Source organism: Heterodontus francisci, chromosome 26 (assembly GCF_036365525.1).
Source record: "Heterodontus francisci isolate sHetFra1 chromosome 26, sHetFra1.hap1, whole genome shotgun sequence".
Classification (NCBI taxonomy): Eukaryota; Metazoa; Chordata; class Chondrichthyes; order Heterodontiformes; family Heterodontidae; genus Heterodontus; species Heterodontus francisci.
The window spans coordinates 42120234-42142245 of NC_090396.1; the positions used below are offsets into that span (position 1 = coordinate 42120234).

A 22012-nucleotide genomic window follows, 5' to 3' on the forward strand; every position below is an offset into this window, starting at 1 on the left:
GAGTGACAGTGGCCCTCACTTCACGAGTGAAGAATTCAGCCGCTTCATAAAGGATTGGGAAATTCAACATCATACTTCATTTCCAAAGGTTTCCTTGTCAAATGGAAAGGCTGACGTGACAGTGAAAATCGCCGAAGGAATCATAAAGCGAGCAAATCTGGCACAAACAAGGCAATCCTTGAGTGGAGAAACACACCTACTGAAAGCACGGAAAGTAGTCCAGTACAAAGACTAATGCGACACCGCACCCAAGCTATGCTCTCAATAGGAAAAAGCTACTGAAGCCAGAAGTAGTAAGAGGTGTGAATGACAAAATCAAAGTGAAATGGCCCAAATTTCATTTTGACATTGGAGTGCCAGTCAAGGTACAAATCTTCAATGCTCTCAACAAGAGTCAGCCCAATTGGCAACCTGGGACCTGCGTAGGGCAGTTGTCACCTCGTTTGTATGCGGTGGAAGTGAGCGACTGGATACTCAGTCACAACCACAGATGCACTGGAGAAGCTGCTCCATCACGGCAGGTGGCTGATCAGGAAGATGTGCACTCACCATCTGCACAGACCACAGATCAAGCATCAGTTCCAGAGGTCCACAGCACCCCAACAATGGAAATGGAACAATGACCATTACCGCAGCAACAAGTGACACAGGAACGACTCTCGCTGGAGAAGGAAAACCACCCAGATTAACAGCTGAGAACGCGCACACGCATCATTTAAGAGACCGGCTCAATTTAAAGTCAAACTAAGATGGTAACTATCCTGAACAAAATAGTATAAGTGTATTTTTTTTTATTCATTCATTCATTCTTGGGATGTGGGCATCGCTGGCTAGGTCAGCATTTATTGCCCTTGAGAAGATGGTGGTGTGCTGCTGTCTTGAACCACTGCGGTCCATGTGGGGTAGGTACACCTACAGTGCTGTTAGGAAGGGAGTTCCACGATTTTGACCCAGCGACAGTGAAGGAACAGTGATATAGTTCCAAGTCAGGATGGTGTGTGGCTTGGAGGGGGCACTTGCAGGTGGTGGTGTTCCCATGCATCTGCTGCCCTTTTGTCCTTTCTAGGTGGTAGAGGTCACGGGTTTGGAAGATGTTGTTGAAGGAGCCGTGGTGAGTTGCTGCAGTGCATCTTGTAGATGGTGCGCACTGCTGCCACTGTGCGTTGGTGGTGGAGGGAGTGATTGTTTGTGTTTGGGATGAACATGTACTTGTAAGCTGCTTCAAGCCATAATATTGAAAATAGTATGTTTGTGAATTTTTGTGGGACTAGGCTAGTTAATTTTACTTAAGAGTTAGAGACTGACTAGAATAATGAATTACTAATGCACGAGAACAGTTGTGTGCAAAGTGGGTAATTTGGGCAACTCGCAGTGTAAATGATGATGCATGTAATTTTTTTGTATGAAAAGGGGGATGTTTGGGATAGAAATGTAATACTGTGCTAATGTGCCTCCTGGCCTACTGTAGTCAGTGACCCCTACCATGAGGCACTCAATGCAGGCATCCATCAGCAGTTCAATAAAGCCACAGTACATGCAAGACTGTTTTCCTGTGAGCTTGTAACATGTACTCAGGTGTATGTTTGATCTGTATGATTATATGCACCTTTGCGAAACATACTGTATGCATTGCTTCCCTAATCTGTCCATCTTTGGTAAAAACATTCTTTTTGTGAAGAAAATTAATTAAAGTTGGTCTGGCTGAGTGAGAGTTGCTAATAACCTGACAAGTGATCACTAAGTTAGATGGCTGGCCACAGGACATTGTACTAAATCTGGAGGGGACAGCAAAAGCCTTAAACCATTGCATTCGTTGCAAGTAAGAAGGAAATTTAGAATAACAATGTTGCATGAGATACGTGAACACTTTTGTAATTGAAGCTGAGAATTAGTTTTCATTTAATTCCAAGCCTGCTGCCTCTCTTGGCTGGAAAGAGAAGTCAAACTAAGATGGTAACTAGCCTAAACAAAATAGTACAAGGGCATTTGTTGTGGAAGAACATGAACTTCGAAGCTGCTTCAGGCCATAATAATGAAAATAGTATGTTTGTGAATGTGGATAGGACTAAGATAGTTAATTTTAGTGAAAAGTGTGCCTGTTAAATTTGCAATGTTTAAATAAAACAAAATATAAATATTTTCAAATTTATCTCCCCAATTACACGAGTTTCTTTTGAAATCAGGGATACTTGAATTGTTTTTTTTTAAAACATTGTCACTTCAATAATATAATGTATTTAAAATCTTTAAACTTGATTTTGTTTTCATATCTTTTGGAGAAATATTGCAAGTGAATGAGTAGGCCAGTTAGCCTCTTGAGCTTGCTGTGCTGCAATTAAGTAAGATCATGACTGATCTGCAAACTAACTCCTTTGACCCATATTCCTTAATACCTTTGGATAACAATACATCAACCTCAAATTTAAAATGAACAACTGATCTACCATCAATTGCTACTTGCAAAACAGTGTTCCAAACTTCTACCACCCTTTGTGTGTAGAAGTGTTGACTAATTTCACTCCTGAAAAGTCTGGTTCCCAACATTCTCCCTATCTACTTTTTCTGTTCCCCTTGATCAAACTTTGATCAAATCATCCCTGAACCTTCTAAACTCCAGGCAATACAATCCTAGTTTGTGTAATCTCTCATAATTTAACCCTTGGAGGCCAGGTATCATTCTGGCAAATCTATGTTGCATTCCCTCCAAAGCCATATATCCTTCCTAAGGTGTGATTTCCAGAACTGTCCATAGTACTCCAGGGGTTGCATTTTGTTTTCCCCCAAGCATTGGGTTCTGTGGCGGAATATTCAAATGAATAAAATTAATAAATTCACATAGATTTAGCAGCAATTTTGAGGGCTGGCACTCCCAAGCCTTCAGATCCCCTTCCAGGGAAACACGGCACCACATGGGGGATGGGGCAGCAGTTAAGTTTGTCAGTGCAGGGTGGGGGATGGGGTCAAATATACATGGTGGATGTAGAGAATGGTGGGAAGGGTCGAACCTTAAAGTTAGTGCAGTTTGGGGTGGGGGACGTTCTGATATAAAAGCTAAGTGTTTTTTGGGGGGGAAGGGCATATAGTTATTGTAATTGTTATTGGGGGTGGAATGGGAAAGGGGCGATAGAAATTTAGTTAATTTTGGGAGGTAGGTCCTTAATTTAAATTGGGCAGCAGGGCTGGCTGCCTTTTAAAAATGGCGCCTGTGCGCAGGCAGCTGATGCCATTGCCTGAGATGGACAGCTGGCTCCTCCGAGATTGAGGGGGGCGACCGCCCGTTTGAGAGTGCGGTGGCTTTTTGGCGTGTGCCCCACACGGGCAGGCCGCCATTTTTTTGAGCTCGCCACCGATGGCTCTTAAAGTCCAGCCCTATGTGTGGTCTAACCAGGCCTTTGTATAGCTGAAACATGACTTCTAATCCCTTGTATTCTAGTTCTCTAGATATAAAGGCCTCCATTTCATTAATGTTTTTGATTATGTTCTGTACCTGACATTTTAATATATGTACCTGGACCTACACTATTTCTAGCTTTTCACCATTTAGAAAGTACCCTGTTCTATCTTTTTTAGGCCCAGTTGATGACCTCATATTTGCCACAGTTTTGCCCATTGGCTTAATCTATCAATATCTCTAATTTTATGCTTCCATCTGCATTACTTAGTGTCACCTGTCTTTTGTGTATTTGGCAAATTTGGATGTGTGGCTTTCTTTTCCATCATCTTAAGTCACTAATTAATATGGTAAATAGTTGAGGCCCCAACACAGAGCTTGTGGGACATCACTGGTCACAAATTGCCAGTTAGAGTACTTGCCTATTTCTACTTTGTCTTCTCAGCCAACTTCCTGACCAGGTCAATAATTTGCCTTTAACTTTAGCTAACAGTCTCTCATGAGGGTCTTCCTCAAATGCGTTTTGGAAGTTAATGTAAATAACATGCATGGACATTCCCCCATTCTCTACTTTAGTCGCCTCTTCAAAAAAAAAAAATTCATTCGGATTAGTCAGGCATGTCTTACCTTTAAAATGCAAGCTGGCTGTCTGATTTTCATGGTGTTCAGTCACCCTATGCTAAAATACACATTCTAGTCATTTCCCAACCACAGATATTAGGTGAACTGGTCTACGATTCCCTGGTTTCCCCTGACATTTTTCTAAAAAGTGGAGTTGCATGCGCAATTTTTTCAATCTCTGATGGAATGGTTCCCATTCCCATTTTGTTCAGCCTCACATTAACTATTCGTTAGCCTGGTTCAATACTGCACTGAAGTGTTAGTCTAAATTCTAACGCATCTGGAGTACTGTGTACAATATTGGTCTCCTTGTTTAAGGAAGGATGTGAATGCATTGGGGGCAGTACAGAGAAGGTTTGCTAGACTAATACCTGAAATGGGCAGGCTGTCTTATGAGGAAAGATTGGACAGGTCAGGCTTGTATCTGCTGGAATTTAGAAGAGGTGATTTGATTGAAACATGTAAGATCCTGAGGGGTGTTGACAGGGTGGATGTGGAAAGGATGTTTCCCCTTGTGGGAGAAGCTAGAACTAGGGGTCACTGTTTAAAAATAAGGGGTCGCCCATTTAAGACACAGATGAGGAGAAATTTTTTCTCTGAGTGTCGTGAGTCTTTGGAATCTTCTTTCTCAAAAGGCGGTGGAAGCAGAGTCTTTGAATATTTTTAAGGCATAGGTAGATGGATTCTTGAGCAAGAGGGTGGAAGGTTATCGGGGGTAGGTGGAAATGTGGAGTAATCAGTTCAGCCATGAACTTATTGTATGGCAGAGCAGGCTCGAAGGGTTGAGTGGCCTACTCCTGCTCCTAATTCGTATGTTCACATGTATGTTATGTATCAATGTTGGCTACTATTTACTAGCTTGTTCAGATAATCAGTTTTTTCTTGATATTTAAATTATTTTACACAAAGTGGAGATGAGGCTAATGAGTCTTCAGATGCCTGTGCTGTTTTATCCCCCTTTTTGAATACAGGTACCATATTGGCCTAAATCTAGTATATTAACACTTCTCACTGTCTAGTGACTCCCATATAATACTGCTTCACAAATCTTTTTAATAGTCTATTTCAGCACACTGGGGGGGATAAATACCATCTTTCCCTGAGAATGTTTCTTTTGAGCATTTTCATTCTTTCTCGGACTTTGGTCTCCATTATATTTAAGTCATTGATTTTACTTGACTGTCTTTTGAGGAGAGCGTGCCACTCGCCTTTTGTGAATACTTGGAAAACTCAGTTGAAATATTAACTATCTTGTGCTCATTTTCAGTTTTGACATCTTTTATGATTTCACCTTATCTTTGTTTTTGCTGTTAAATTTTTTTTTAATTCCATTTAGCCTTTGCTGCTTTTTTTCTTCTATCTTTATCCCTTTGATCTTTTGTTGTATAGATCCTAAGATTTGTGACATTTTTTCCCACTTTTTAATGTCCTTTTACATTTGTTTATCAATCCATTATGGATCATGATTTTTTACTGAGTTTGTTTCTAAGCCTATACTTATCCTGCATGTTCAGTATTATTTCTGTAAAAGGATTCTACTTCTCGACTGAAGTGTTATTGAACAAACATCACCAATCTCTTTGCATTAGTTCTCTATTTCACTAAATTTAGCCCTTTTACATTTCTGATCTTTGGTTTTTAAGATTCTCAGGTAATATTGAACTTGTTCATACTGTGGTGCCCCCAAGGATGCTATGTCTTCTATTTCTGGGACATGATCTGGATCCTTTACAAACAGCAGTTCAAGATGAGCACTGCCTCTTGGTTTTCATGACGTGCTGGGTCATAAAACATTTGTGCATTATATTTACCACCTCTGATTCTGAGACACTTTTTTTTTTCTAATTGATGTTTCAGTGTTTGAAGTCTGCTATTAAAATAACTTGCCTGTTCTCACCAATCCTTCCTATGTCATTAAAAACTATTTCTTCTCCTTTTGCCAGCCTGAGTTCTTGTGTTACCCTCTTCAGAAGTAGGAAACAAAGAAGTTTTCAGTGTTGCCTATTATTGTACAGCAACCTAGGCCATAGTTGGAATGTTGCTTCCTATTTTGGGCACCCTACGATAAAAAGAAGATAAAAGCAATGAAGCAGATGCAGCAATAGATTCATTTGGATTTATCAAGGATGTAAGGCAAGAGTTTTGAAGAGACTTGAGAAATTAAGTCTTGTTTCACTCTACCTAGGTGTTAATTGAGGGCTTAGTGGCGGTCTTGAAGATTATGAAGGGTTCTGATGAGGTAAATATCCAATTGTTTGTTTTAGTGAGCAAAATGTATTAAGGGCATAGATTTAAGATAATCACAAAGAATTAAAGGGAAGTTTAGAAAAGATTTTGTTGCACGGAGGTTATTAAAATGTGGAATTCTTTGCCACAAGCCATTGTTGAAGCAGTCCATGAATTCTTTTAAAAGCAAATTAGAGAGTCACTTCAAGTAGAGGAATAGAAGTATCGGGAGAAAGTGACTTTTATGTTGAGAAAAGCACAGGCCCAAACATGACCTTTTCTGTGCTGTAACATTGATTCTCGGTACCTTTTTTTGCTGATTTTAGTCAGCAAGTGTAAACAGCAGCACTTGCATCTTTGATTTTCTTTTTATGCTCATACCTAAAAAAAACCACTGCCTCATAATACATCAGAGATGCGATCTAATTTTTACTTGGCTGTTGTCACTGCTATCTGACTTGTTTGAGATAATTGCAGGTTGGAAGTTAAACTGCACAAGAAGAAATTTCTTTAAGCTATAATAAACCACTTAGTTAAGATGAATTATAAATCTGAACTGCTCTTAATAAAGCAACTAATCCTCTGGACCACTAAACTCAATAGCACATTTGGCACATATGTGTACAGTACCTTCTTTATATTGGCAGGATAAGTATCCTGAAGTGTTTTATCAAAATAAAACCATATGGTTCTAATTACTGGAACAATCATTAATGAACTGATGTTTTCAAAGTAATTCAAGGTATTTTGTATTCACACCTGTAATAAAATCTATTTTAAAGAGAATAGAGATTTGAGATCTAGTAAATATTCTTTGATACTCATTTTATGGTTTGTGACCTCCTTTTGCCAACTCGTTCTATCGACAGTATGTCAATACATAGATCAATCATTTCAACAACAACTACCTGTATTTGTATAGCACCTTGACTGTAGCAACACATCCCACAGCACTTCACAGGAGCATTACAAAGCAACTGAGCCACATAAGGAGATATTAGGGCAGGTGACCAAAAGTTTGGCCAACAAGGTGGGTTTGAAGGAACTACTGGATATTTTTTTAATTCATTCATGGGATGTGGGCGTCGCTGGCTAGGCCAGCATTTATTGCCCTCAAGAAGGTGGTGGTGGTGAGCTGCCTTCTTGAACTGCTGCAGTCCATGTGGGGTAGGTACACCCACAGTGCTGTTAGGAAGGGAGTCCCAAGATTTTGACCCAGCGACTGTGAAGGAATGGCGATATAGTTCCAAGTCAGAATGGTGCGTGGCTTGGAGGGGAACTTGCAGGTGGTGGTGTTCCCATGTATTTGCTGCCCTTGTCCTTCTAGTTGGTAGAGGTCGTGGGTTTGGAAGGTGCTGTCGAAGGAGGCTTGGTGCGTGCTGCAGTGCGTCTTGTAGTTGGTACTGCTGCCACTGTGCGTCGGTGGTGCAGGGAATGAATGTTTGTGGATGGGGTGCAAATCAACTGGGCTGCTTTATCCTGGATGTTGTGGAGCTTCTTGAGTGTTGCCTGGATGGGTGTAGCTCCAACAAATGGAGAGTATTCCATCACACTCCTGGCTTGTGTCTTGTCGATGGTGGGCAGGCTTTGGGGAGTCAGGTGAGTTACTCGTTGCAGGATTCCTAGCCTCTGACCTCTTGTAGCCACAGTATTTATTTATATGGCTACTCCCAGTTCAGTTTCTGGTCAGTGGTAACCCCCAGGATGTTAGGGGATTCAGCATTCATAATGCCATTGAATGTCAAGGAAGAGATAGTTAGATTTCTCTCTTGGAGATGGTCATTGCCTGGCGCTTTTGTAGTGTGAATGTTACTTGCCACTTATCAGTCCAAGCCTGGATATTGTCCTGGTCTTGCTGCATTTCCACACGGGCTGCTTTAGTATCTGAGGAGTCGTGAATGGTGCTGAACATTGTGCAAACATCCCCACTTCTGACCTTATGATTGAAGGAAGGTCATTAATGAAGCAGCTGATGATGGTTGGACCTTGGACACTACTCTGAGGAACTCCTGCAGTGATGTCCTGGAGCTGAAATGATTGACCTCCAACAACCACAACCGTCTTCGTTTGCCCTAGGTATGACTCCAACCAGCGGATAGTTTTCTCTCCGATTCCTATTGACCTCCGTTTTACTAGGGCTCCTTAATGCCATACTGTGTCAAATGCTGCCTTGATGTCAAGGGCAGTCACTCTTGCCGCACCTCTTGCGTTCAGTTCTTTTGTCCATGTTTGCACCAAGGCTGTAATGAGGTCAGGAACTGAGTGGCCCTGACGGAACCTTAAAGGAGGAAAGAGAGGCAGAGATGTTTATGGAGAGAATTCCAGAACTCTGGGTGTTGGCAGCTGAAGGCACAGCCACCAGTGACGGAGTGATTAAAATCCAGGGTGTTCCTGTGGACACAGGTGTGCAGTTGCTTCAAGGTTTAAAAAAAAAGACTTCGATTCATTTTTTTTTATGTGTTTCACTTGTTTGTGCTGGAATTATTTCAAAGGTTATACCATCTGTTTCTCCTGTCATTATCTATTTCCCTTTTTTCACTGATTTATCTGGTTGTTGATGCATTTCACCTAGTTGCCCCAGCTCCCAAGATAAACCACACTTGCAGTACAACAAATATATTTAATTTGGCCATTATTTTGGCCATCTAGGTGCTGTTTCTTGATTATACCATTAATTTGCGTGGTCTGGACCTTGGATATCGTAGTTGCTGTAAATTCTCTGCTGCAATTACCAAATAGCTGTGACTCTATGAAATCAGACTGAAGCTTTTCCTCAAAGCAGCTGGAGTGCTTTCCATTTACCAAGACCTCCATCTAGTTCTACATAAGAACTGGCAACACATGCTCAACTTCAGTTGAGCTTAGTATCCTGGTTCTAGCACTAGACCTACTGGGCTAATTCTTTGCTGTTGGATAACTTTTTCCCAAAGTCAAACATTGCAGTGTAAGTACTGGATTTTTGAAAATGTTGCAGTGAGTTACTGTATGACTAACAGGTGGAAATGGAAATTTATCCCTCCACTTCCCCCTTCCCATTCAGGATTGTATTTATAACTCCATGTAATTCCTGTTTATATAGTGTTTACTCCATTGTATGTGTGGTACAGTGGAGTATTGCCTAAATTAATGCATTAAAATTAATGGTAAATTTTGTAATGTTTTGACAATTTGAGATTTATTTCAAATTCAATTATTTTTACTTTTGCCTTTTTGTGTTCATCTATTTTGAAATTTTTTTTCAAAAGTAAATTTTGTCCAGCATTTGTTAAAATTTATATTAGTCATAGCAGGAATCCTCCATGAAATCAGTTTGTGTCTTTCAATTAAAATCCATTTAAAATGTTTTCAACCCGAATGGGATGGTGGGAGCGCCATTTTAAATGTGGGTAACTGAACAGAATTAAGTTGAACTTTTGTGACTACTTGTAAGGTAATTTGCAGGTCATCTGGAGGAATGTAGGGCCTATGTGGGTTTGGAGATATATTCCTCATTGACAAAATTAAAATGTCTTGTTAAATAATTGCTTCTGTAACAGATAAAGGCAGATTAGAAACCTATTTACAAAAATAGCATACATAACTTCTTAATACACCAACTTGTGAAAATACAGTATTTAAACACAAGTTGCATTTTACTTTGAATGTTCAATGGTTGATGAATGTATTTTTAATGCGTTATTGAAAGGAAAAGATGGTTCCTTAATTGCTACATTCTTAGATTTTGGTAGTTTCTTAGTTATAGTACTTCTAGATTTCTAGCCAGTAGGATCCCAGGCTCCTAGAGTATTGTGTGTAGTTCTGGTCAACTGTGGGAAAGACATTGGCGAGGATGTAAGGCAACTAAATCGGTAACTTAGATTAGGTACCCGAGTTACAAGAAAAGGCTGTACAAGTTAGAAATCTTTACACTGGAGAAGAGAAGGCTGATCTTGTACAAATAAACATGATTCTAAAGGTTATAGACAAGATATATTTAATGTCACATATTTCTCTAAAAAGGCACCTTAAACTTAGAGGAAGGGTGAAAAGACAGTTTAAATCTTAACTATGCAGAGAGTGATGAATGTATGAAATTAACTGCCAAGGGAGGTAATGGGGGCTTATTTGTATCAGCAAATTCAATAGCATGTTGAATAAGACTAGAATAGAGGAAACATTTGCTGAAGAGGTATTTGTGGAATATGGTATTTCCCAGACACTGAGACCGGCCATATGGACCATAGGAAGTCTTTTCCAATCGTTAAAAATCCACAGTTCCTTTGTAATCATCTTCTGTGCTGTGCACTACTAATGGTTCTACATTCATTGGGAACGAATGAATTAGCAATAATACTTTATCTTCAGTGACTTATCCTTTTTGAATAACTGTTCATATGGCGTGTGATATAGTTTTGATGACTGAAAATGTAAAGTTAATGTATGTCATTTTGTATTTGATGCCCTGTTTATGAAATCCAAAATGCTTTTTACCTTTTTTATGGCTTTTTGCCTGTACTCCACTTTCAAGAAATTGTTTACTTGAACCTCTAGGTCTGTCTTCATCCATACCTGTCATTGTCTTTCTCTCAAGTGTGTACTCCCATTCCTTATGAAATGTGGTACTTCACGTCAAATTGCATCAGCCACTGTGTCTTTCTGAAGTCTTACTAGCCCCCCCTCACTGCAAACCAACCCACTTTTGTGTGACTCCCTTGACTCCAGTTCACAACATCGTTACAAAAACATACCTAAAGCCACCACCTGCACCTGGAGTACATCAGCTGTGATTCTCCTTCCATCTGAGTAATATCCATTCACTCATAATTCATGTTTCCTGTCCATTAAGCAACTTCCTATCCATGCTGCTGCATTTGTTCTTTTGCCATACTTGAATTTTTGTAATCGGTTTCCCAGGAGACACTATAAAATGTCTTCAAACGAGTCTGACTATAGCATGCCTGCTGCATACGCTTTATTCAGATCTACCCAAGAACAGCAAGGGGGCTGAGCAACCACATTAATATAAACAGAAAATGCTGGAAATACTCAACAGATCAGGCAGCATCTGTGGAGAGAGATTAGTGAACGTTTCAGGTCTGTGACTTTTCATTAGAGCTGGAAAATGTTACAGATGGAACAGATTTTAAGCAAGTACAGAGACAGGGAGAGAGGAGGAAAGATGAAAGGATCAGATCTGTGGTGTGGAAGGCAGGAGTGATTTAAATGGCAGAGAGAATAATAGTGCAAGGCAGAAAGAGGGTGATAAGGGACAAGTAAAGAAACACATCTTGGAGGCCCATCTTTTCTTACTTTACTTCCATTATCACCCCTTTTTTGCCATTTATTATCATCCCTTTTCCCATTTAAATCACCTGCCTCTCGCCTATCAGAGGCCTTCTGATTGAAGGAGCAGGGCTAGTGGGCTGTATAGTCTCGTGCCCCATGTTTTCTGTTGTGTTACTGTGTAACATTATATTGCCAGAATTTTTATAGTAGCAGAGATCTGTAAAATATTTGAGGTGAAATTAGTATCTTTGCAGCATCTTTTCTTTACATTCCCATCCCATGTCATTCCATCTTTCCCAAGTGATCCTTTTCATGTCATATGGATCCCTCTCCTGTATCATACTCATGCCATCCCCTTGCCCTTTACACACCTCCCAATCCGTCCGTCTGTCCCTCCCCATGCCTTTTCCCGCCTTCCCTCCAATGCTGTTACCACCACCCCCCCTTACGCCCCCACACTTGCCCGGCGCTGTCACTCCAATGCTGTCCACCCTCCTCCCTCCCATGTCCATTCCCCCCCTACCTTGCACCCTCCCTCCCCATGCCTTCCCCCTCCCCCTTCTGATGTCTTCCCCCTCCAAAACATTTCTCAGCCCCCTCCCTCTGCCATCGTCAAGAGGCCAGTAAGTGATGGGATCTGCTGGAGGCTTGTAAGTGAGGCTGGAGAGTGGCAGGGGCTGCACAAACCAAGACCTACAAATTCCACAGAAGTTGCCCAATTTTTAAAATGGCTCTCCCTCAACGATCCCTATAGTACATTGATTAATTTTGTGCAATGCTTTAACCTCCGTCTTCCTCTATTTTAAATTAGTGATTTCACCTTCGACTCTCAATTATACATTATACTGATGATATCTAACCTCTCATTCTCTTTTTTTTTAATTCTGCTAAACATCACTGGACCTTACAGACCACTCCACACACCAAGACCTCCACACACACACCCAGCAGAAGTCTTATTTTTAAAATGGGTGTTCCTCTGCAGTCCCTATATTACATGAATTCATTAGCATAGCTAATATAAATAGAGAGAGGCTAAGATAAAGTTTAAACTTCAGTTTCTCTCCATTTGGTATTACGTTGATTAAAATTTTAGCGTTCACTCGCACGCTCTTTCCCCTTCCCTCCCCCCCTTATATTATACTATATTTAACCTCCATGTCTCTCTCTTCGATATTACATTGATTAAATTTTACCTCGGTCTCTCTCAATGTTATAGCCTTGTGAGTGCGTACTAAATTCATCTCTCAGTACATGTAAAAATCTTTGAATATATCTACCATAGACCTGATCTCTCAAATTTTCATTTGCACAACTCACCTCCCTCGCAGTGCAAAATCGGGCCGATAAACTTGCTGCTGAGTGCTGGCTCTGCCCACCAACCAATCAGAAAAGCGCAGACGGATAGAAACTCTATTTTTATGTAAGAAGATGATATATTCATCTTGGAAAATCCGGAATTCTGCTTCATCCCATTTGGTTTCTTAATTGATGAAAATCTGATGGATTTGTCAGTGGTATTCAATTGTAACATATTTAAATATAGTATTATGCCCTGTGGAGCTTCTAGCATGTGCAAGCTACAGCAGTAAAGCTAAGGCAAGTGATTAATTTGAAGTTTTAGGAAAAAAGTGCAGAAATATGTGAATTTTGTTTCAATTTCTTGTTTAAATTACTATCAAATATGTGGCTTTCATTTTATCTTTGACAGTGCCAGAAACTACCAAGACCAGTCAAAGCCAGCCACAGCCTGCCAATTCCTGCAACAGCACTTCCACTACCACTATTACTAACAGCAGTGGAAGCAATGGCAAGCGAGCTTCTACCAATTGTCAGCAACAGGCCTTGTCCCGTTACCCGCCTCGTGAAGTGCCACCACGCTTCCGGCATCAAGAACAGAAGCAGCTATTGAAAAGGGGTCAGCCACTGCCACCTGGGACTGCCATCAGCAATAGTTTAGCACAAGGTACAGGGCAATTGGCAGCAAACTCTTCTCAGCAAAGCATTCAACAGACATCAGGTGGACAACAGCAACTCCAACATCCCAGCAAAGGGCAGACTGGTAAGAGTACTTGTCAAACTGTACATACAAGAACAATTAAATAATAGAATTAACTTCAAATTTAATTTAACTGTTCAGGTGTTGATCTGGTGGACAGTAATATCCATATACCTTTTTAAACATGCATTTCAAAATTTATTACTGAATTCTGGATTTGTTGTGTGTAGAACATTACATTTTGAATAGTGGTTAAAATGCATTTATACACAGGATTAGATGCATTAGTATTCCCTTCTTCGATCCCTCTTTTTTCCACTGAGGAAAAAAATCAGAATGAAAACTTGTCAAACTGCACAACGTTCTTCAGTTATATTAGTCGCATGCTACATAAAGTTTACTGGCTAATGTATTGAAATATTTGACATGTATGTTGGACCAACAGTCTGAACACCTATAGAGGTTATGTGTTTCAATGGATTAAGATCAACCTTCACATGCAAACTTGGTTTGATGATCTTTGGTGAACTGACCTTTTTCTCTCCTGTATTTTCCTTCACCTTTGAAGATTGGAAATTCATGAGTAATTTTCTTCTGACTGTTGGAAAATGTACAAGACACGAGCCTTCTGAATATCTAGGTGCAGCAATTGTTACTTGTTGAGGCCATGTAGAAAAGCTTCTGCAACGTTGGCAAACACAGGTTTTTACTTTCTGTAGTTTCTTTTAGTGTAGCAGAGTTTTATCTGCTCCTGGATCATGTGATCCTAAACACCTTTTGATTTTGAGGATTAAGTTCAAGATCGTTATCCTTTTGCAGATCATACAGCATATTTAATTTGCCGTAACTGTAGTACAATCGGGAAAAGCCACAGAAGGTTTCTTGGGTTCAAGAATGAGTTGCTGCACTGTCGGTACTAAATATTATTCTGATGCAATTTACCACCAATGTCTTTATCGGGTGCATATTTTTCAGTTTGGAATATGAGAAGCAGCACCTATGCAATTATAAAGGAGGTGCAGGGGTACAGACATTTGGGTGTATGTACACAAATCTTGGAAAGTGGCAGGACAAGTTGAGAAGGCTGCAGTTTTTATTTTTTTAAAAGCATATGGGATCCTTGGCTTTATAAAGCACTGAGTGCAAAAGCAAAGACGCTATGTTAAAACTTTATAAAACACTGGTCAGGCCCCAGCTGGAGTATTGTGTCCAACTCTGGGCAACGCACTTTAGAGAGGGTGCAGAGGAGATTCACTAGAAAGGTACCAAGGATGTGAGACTTCATTTATGTGGAGAAACTAGAGAAGCGAGGATTGTTCTCTGTAGAACAGAAGGTGAAAGGCAGATTTAATGGAGGTATCCAAAATCATGAAGGGTTTTGAGTGAAAAAGAAAAAAACTCTCTCCATTGGCAGAAGTGTCATTAACTGGAGTACACTGATTTAAGTTAGTTGGCAAAAGAACCAAAGGTGGGATCAGGAGAATTAGTTTTACGCAGTGAGTTATGATGTTTTGGAATCCACTGCCTGAAAGGGTGGTGGTAGCAGATTCAATAATTTTCAAAAGGGAATTGGATAAATATGGGGAAAGGACAGGGGACTGGGACTAATTGGATAGCTCTTTCGGCACACTCACGATGGGCTAAATGTCGTCCTCCTGTATTATTTCTATGATTCGATGTGTTGTTCATACCCAAACATCGGTGAGCTCAGGCTTCAAGTATTATGAACCCGAAGATTGAGCCAGTAGCAGAAGTCTGATATTACATGAAGACTCTGGCCGGAATTTTACCTTCTCAAAACGGGCGTCCTCTGAGGCGGCCGAGGTGAAAAATGGTGAACGATGACACTGGGTCAGGTCCCCGACATCATGACGCCCAATCCCCATTTTACATAGGTCAGATGGCGGTTGAGATCGAGGCGCCGTTAGCCGTCTGCTTTGCAGCAAATAAGGGTTAAATTGAGGTAGTCTCCAATCCAATTGACAGCCATTTTACGTCGATTGTCACATTTTACGTCTGGCAAACTAGTCGAAGGGGGAGTCGGGAACCCGGCAGCTTTAAAAGAGCAGCAAACAGTGTACCTGTGAAGGAGTTGGAGGTACTGGTTTTTTGATTACTCTCATCGATTGTGCGTTGTTTTGAAGGTTGGGGCTCTTTTTGCTGGTTCACCAGGGTTCATCTCAGTGATTGAAACTCCTGGTAGGGCCACAGCATCATTGATTTATTCTGTGTTGGGGAGGTGGGTTGAGAGTGCATGTCCTTGCAGCAAGCTGCACATACCTGTCCTCATAACATCTCTGAGACACTGCAGCCATGGGAATTGTTCACTCTGGAGGCAGCGTATCAGCAACCTGCTGGCCAAGTGCAGCCTGGTAATGGGGGAGGGACAGAAGGTCACAGGGTGCGCCGGGAGCAACCACCTCGAGCCTACCCAGCAGGCAGGGTCTACCACCCACGGTTGAGCTTTCTGCAAATGTCAGAGCACCAGTGCCGAAGAAGACTGTCACATCTGTGAGATGCTGGCAGCAGAGGTCACTTCCAACTGCGTGGGTGGCCATCCAATACCGGCCCCATTGAAGCTAACAGTCCATCTGAACTACTACGCATCAGGTTTCATCAGGAGACATGTGCTGAGTCTCACAGTCATCAGAACATCGCTACATTAAGGTGGTAACTGATGCAATATTCCAAGGCATAATTGACTGCACACATGTGGCCATTAGAGCACCTACAGGTCAGTCAGGGGCTTTCATTAATCGAAAGGGGTTTCACTCGATGAATGTGCAACTTGTCTGTGACCACCCTTACATGGTATATTGCAGCTGTGTGCTTGTTGTCCTGGATGCAGTCATGACACATACAATCTCTGGAACTCTCGGGTGCCAGCACTATTCAGCCCTCCTGAATACCTGCAAGAATGGATACTTTGCGACAGCGGTTACCCGCTGATGACACCGGTGAGGAACCCACGGAATCAAGCAGAGGAATGGTACAATGCGAGCCATGCGACCACCAGAGTCACGATAGAGCAAACCATAGGTCTTCTGGGAATGAGATTTAAGTGTCTCAATCGCTCAGTGGTGCCCTACAGTACTCGCTAACAAAGATATCTCGCATTGTTGTTGTCTGCTGTGCCTTGCATAACCTGGCGCTGGAGAGGGGGGAGGCCCTGGGGGATGAAGGCATTGTTCAGCATGAGGCATCCTCAGACGAGGATGGTGAAACAGCTGACAATGAGTAGGAGGGGGCGCAGCCACCTAAACGGCACGGGGAGGGAGCTGCAGGTTTGTGGGAGTTGAGTACAAGGGAGGCCCGGGAGGCTCTAATACTTGGGCGTTTCTCCTGACTGGAGGCTCATCATCCAGCGACTGATGTCAGTCTGAAATGAGGCTTTAACATCAGTTGGAAGTGCAGAAGCACTCTCCTTCAGGTGGAAATCTCCGCTGCAACGGCCCTCCTTTCCCTCAAACACAAGGCCTCCATGTGTCTCCTTCCCCAAGTCTCCATCTCATGCAATACAATAAGATTGACTTGAGACAGATAGAAATGCCAAGTGAGAGCTTTAATAAGTTCTGTGTGAAAGGTGGTAACAAATAAATAATTCTAAATCGCACCAGTGACCCCTTAAGTGCAGTTACTGGGATTTCTTGAAACGTTTACGAGTGTTCACAGATGTTACAACCCCTCGCCACCAGCGACGGCAGAGGCAGGTGGCTGCACAGGATGCCCTGTGGCTTGGGATAACTTTGGGCATCCTCTGCCTGCGTGAGGGCCCCCCCGGCATGTTGAGGTGACCCTGAGCAGTCTCAAAACCACCCTCCGACATCCTGGGATTCTGAGGTGCTAATGTTATGGAAGAGGGTTCAAGGAGCCACTTTATGCCCTGAGAGGAGCCCCTAGATGCATTCTGCAGTTGCTCCTGTGCCTTCGTGAGGCTCATTTGGGCCTCCCTGATGATCTCTGAGGAATGAGCAGCTGTTGGATGTCGCAGGAGCCTCATCGACAGCTCGTTCAGGAACTGCTTCATAGAGCTTACTTTCTGTACGAGGGTTTGCAGTGCCTGCAAGATAGGGCCCTCCACTCCAGCCACCAACCTGTTAACGGCGGAAACCAGTTGCACAGATGGCAGGGACTGTGCGGTACTCGTCCTGGAGGGAGATCTCCAAAGTCCAAGCCAGAGCACCCATCGTCTCTGGTAACTCCGCCAGATCTCCACGCACCTAACGCTGCATCTGCAGCATCTCCGCAAATGGATATCCGCAGAGGCTCATCAGCACTGGGCTTAGCACTGGCCTGGCCTCCCAAAGTCCTCCGTGTCAGAGGCATTGGCCGATACTGCCTCTGGCAGCTGGTCCGGCATTTGTGCGGTGCTGGCACCAGGTTGTGACAACGATTCTGAAGACGCAGCCAGCCCAACCGAGGTGAGTGTATCTGAGCTGGAGCTTGGTGTGGGAAAAGGATCTGTCGCTGTGCCCTCTGAGGTCTCCTCCTCCTCCTCAGAGGTGGACGGATGTGCCCTGGAGATGTTGCCTGGCTGCTGCTGTGTTTTACCCGCAGGGGAAAACAGTGATCAGGTATGAGTGGCACTATGGACTGAAGGACATTTTTGTGTGTTTGAATGTGTGCATAACCTTCATTGCTTGAGCCATCCCACCCGCCAAGCCCTTCCCGCCCCTGTACCCATACTTTGGGGCACTCCCCCTCCTGGCCTCACCATCAGCAACTGAACGGATTCTGTCCTCCCCGGAAAGCAGCGATGCCTCCTCATCCACACTGGTGAGAAATGTTAGATTTGGCTCTCCGCCACCGGTCCGTGCCCTCTCATGGGCATTCTCGGCCCTCTTCTCCTGTGTAGACACATAATCATTTCAGTTCCTTGACTTGAAGGAGCTTGACTTGTGCTGCAGGCTGCCTCTGGAGCCATTGCCATTCAGGTGTATAGTTGGTACAAGTCTGGTCCATGGTGTGGCTCAGATGTGTCCAGCATATGGCCCAAAATACGGCTGCAGCCATTCCCTCCAGATGGATGGCTTCAACTTTGCAGCATCAACACCTGGTTACCCACCTATATGAGTACAACGCAATGAGGACTGAGACGTGCCCCTTACCTTGGCAGAGCAGGGAAGGTTTTGACCGGCTTGTGGCATTGTATTCATGTCCTCCTGACTACGCCCTGGCTGCTGACCTCCTCCACAACCTCCATCCAGGCCTTTCTTGGTGATCTGGAAAGGCCTCCTCCTTCTGGCTGGTGGGAAGTGGACATCCCACCTTGCCTCAACCGTCTGGAGGAGGACATGCAGGGAGTCATCGGTGAACCTTGGGCCATGTGGTTGGCTTTCTCTGCCATTGCCGCAAGTGGGTTCTGGTCCTCCAACGTCTCAGGTGGCTTTATGGAAAATGACAGTGGGTCGCCCCTTTAAGTTACAAAATGTTCCTGTTCCCCGCAGCCTGGTATCTGTCTGCTATTACACTCTTGCTCCTCCCACCATCCTCTGAGAGGCAAGCAGCTTCTCAGCCACTAAAGGTGCTGACAGTCCTTTTAAATAGCTGTCAGCACATTCTTCCAGCTTTTGTCCCTCCCCCACCAACGCTGACCTTCCCGCCCACACCTACCTTTTCTATTCAAAAATCCAGACTCTAATTTACTTAAGTACGCTTTTAATTTTTTTCCCTGGTATGGGATAAAATCAATGACTAAAATCTGCTGTGAGCTAATATGTACTTTTGAGTTAAAAATAAAATTGCATTTATAATCATAAAACCTTGGATTTAAATGCGACATAATTTTGGAAGGCAAAAAATACAGACATTATGGTTTTTTTTTAAAATGCTAACTTCACATTATAACGCTGAAGGGATTTGATGTGCATCATGAGATGCTTCCTCAGTTTTCCGCTCCCATAGACCTTCATTGAGCTATGTGTACATTACATATGCAGCTGAAGATGCGCTCTACATTGATACTGCTTGCTGATGGGAAGTGACTACATTACATCAGAACAGCAGTGCTTACTTTTTTGAATTTAGATTTAGTACTTTATCTTTCGGGTGGGGGGTTGGAATTATTTTGTAAAGTTTAATCTGGCCTAGCCCCAATATATATATGTGTCACGGATGTTCCAGAAATCTCGGTTCCTAGAAAAGCATGCAGCAAAAAAACTCCCGTAGAGAAAATTTAAATCAGTACATCACCTGCCCCTCCCCACTCGACCCAACAGCACAGAATTATGCAATACTGTTTTCCAGTTCTGTATTTCCTTCGTGACATTTTCCACATGAATCTGCCGGGGGAAAAATTCTCTCTGTACCTGGTCATTCTGAGGCATTGACATCTGTTTCTACTGCTCTTTGAGATAAAAGAACTAAGACTGTTTATGGGCAGAATATGCAGCGACCATTCCCTCAGCCCATCCAGGTAACAGAAAGCAGCCATAATGGTGGTGCAGACTAATTTTTCTTGAAAAAGAAATATCCAGTGTAAATGCTGCTGCTAACAATGTTAAAATGTGACATAGTTAATCTTAAAAAAAAAACTGGAAGTTATTTTTATTTCCTGGCAATAATGAGGAAAAAGTAATGGACTTCGAATTATACAAGTTCATCACACAAACTGAGTTCAGATGTTTAACGATCTTTAGTTATGCCAGTTTCAGGCTGAATGTTCTTGTGAATGTGCATGGAGGAAATCATTTGAATGTGGATGCAAATAGTGATTTTCCGACTCAAAATGTAATCACAGTGATTTGAATGTCTTTTGAAACTACTTTATAACTTTGTACTGATAGCTAGAGATGGGCATTCAGCTCTTGAATTTTTAAGAATTTCTTCGTTCAAGAATACTATTCCCAGTTTCCGAATAAATATCGTAAACTTATTCGATTATTAAGCACTTTTTTTGGTTATGCAAAGCACACAGACTGGCTGTGTAAATAACATAGCCTAACATGCCAATATTATGATTCTTCCTCTTCCTCTTGCTCCTCCTCTTCCTCTTGCTCCTCCTCTTGCTCCTCCTCTTCCTCTTGCTCCTCCTCTTCCTCTTGCTCCTCCTCTTGCTCTTGCTCTTGCTCCTCCTCTTGCTCTTCCTCCTCCTCTTGCTCTTCCTCTTGCTCCTCCTCTTGCCCTCCCTCCCCTCTTCCCCTTCCTCCTCCCTCCCCTCTTCCCCTTCCTCCTCCCTCCCCTCTTCCCCTTCCTCCTCCCTCCCCTCTTCCCCTTCCTCCTCCCTCCCCTCTTCCCCTTCCTCCTCCCTCACCTCTTCCCCTTCCTCCTCCCTCCCTCCCCTCTTCCCCTTCCTCCTCCCTCCCTCCCCTCTTCCCCTTCCTCCTCCCTCCCTCCCCTCTTCCCCTTCCTCCTCCCTCCCTCCCCTCTTCCCCTTCCTCCTCCCTCCCTCCCCTCTTCCCCTTCCTCCTCCCTCCCTCCCCTCTTCCCCTTCCTCCTCCCTCCCTCCCCTCTTCCTCCTCCCTCCCTCCCCCCCTCCCCTCTTCCTCCTCCCTCCCTCCCCCGCTTTTCCCCTTCCTCCTCCCTCCCTCCCCCGCTTTTCCCCTTCCTCCTCCCCCTTCCCCCGCTTTTCCCCTTCCTCCTCCCCCTTCCCCCGCTTTTCCCCTTCCTCCTCCCCCTTCCCCCGCTTTTCCCCTTCCTCCTCCCCCTTCCCCGCTTTTCCCCTTCCTCCTCCCCCTTCCCCCGCTTTTCCCCTTCCTCCTCCCCCTTCCCCCGCTTTTCCCCTTCCTCCTCCCCCTTCCCCCGCTTTTCCCCTTCCTCCTCCCCCTTCCCCCGCTTTTCCCCTTCCTCCTCCCCCTTCCCCCGCTTTTCCCCTTCCTCCTCCCCCTTCCCCCGCTTTTCCCCTTCCTCCTTCCCCTTCCCCCGCTTTTCCCCTTCCTCCTCCCCCTTCCCCGCTTTTCCCCTTCCTCCTCCCCCTTCCCCCGCTTTTCCCCGTCCACCCCACCCTTCCCCGTCCACCCCACCCTTCCCCTTCCACCCCACCCTTCCCCTTCCACCCCACCCTTCCCCTTCCACCCCACCCTTCCCCTTCCACCCCACCCTTCCCCTTCCACCTCTTCCTCTTCTTCCCCCCTTCCTCTTCTTCCCCCTCTTGCTCCTCCCCCCTCTTGCTCCTCCCCCCTCTTGCTCCTCCCCCCTCTTGCTCCTCCCCCCTCTTGCTCCTCCCCCCTCTTGCTCCTCCCCCCTCTTGCTCCTCCCCCCTCTTGCTCCTCCCCCCTCTTGCTCCTCCCCCCCTCTTGCTCCTCCCCCCCTCTTGCTCCTCCCCCCCTCTTGCTCCTCCCCCCCTCTTGCTCCTCCCCCCCTCTTGCTCCTCCCCCCTCTTGCTCCTCCCCCCCTCTCTGCTCCTCCCCCCCTCTTGCTCCTCCCCCCCTCTTGCTCCTCCCCCCCTCTTGCTCCTCCCCCCTCTTGCTCCTCCCCCCCTCTTGCTCCTCCCCCCTCCTCCCCCCCCTCTTGCTCCTCCCCCCCTCTTGCTCCTCCCCCCTCTTGCTCCTCCCCCCCTCTTGCTCCTCCCA

The 22012-nt window shown here is 44.1% G+C and overlaps 1 protein-coding gene across 11 annotated transcripts in view; it reads left to right on the forward strand.

The window, feature by feature from the left end:
- tnrc6c1 (trinucleotide repeat containing adaptor 6C1) overlaps positions 1-22012 on the forward strand; it is a 725104-nt gene that overhangs the window by 579958 nt on the left and 123134 nt on the right. For all 11 annotated transcript variants that reach the window (XM_068058110.1, XM_068058101.1, XM_068058104.1 and 8 more), the window contains one exon: positions 13215-13565. In XM_068058110.1, the coding sequence (XP_067914211.1) occupies positions 13215-13565 (351 nt within the window). The remainder of the gene's footprint in view (positions 1-13214; positions 13566-22012) is intronic.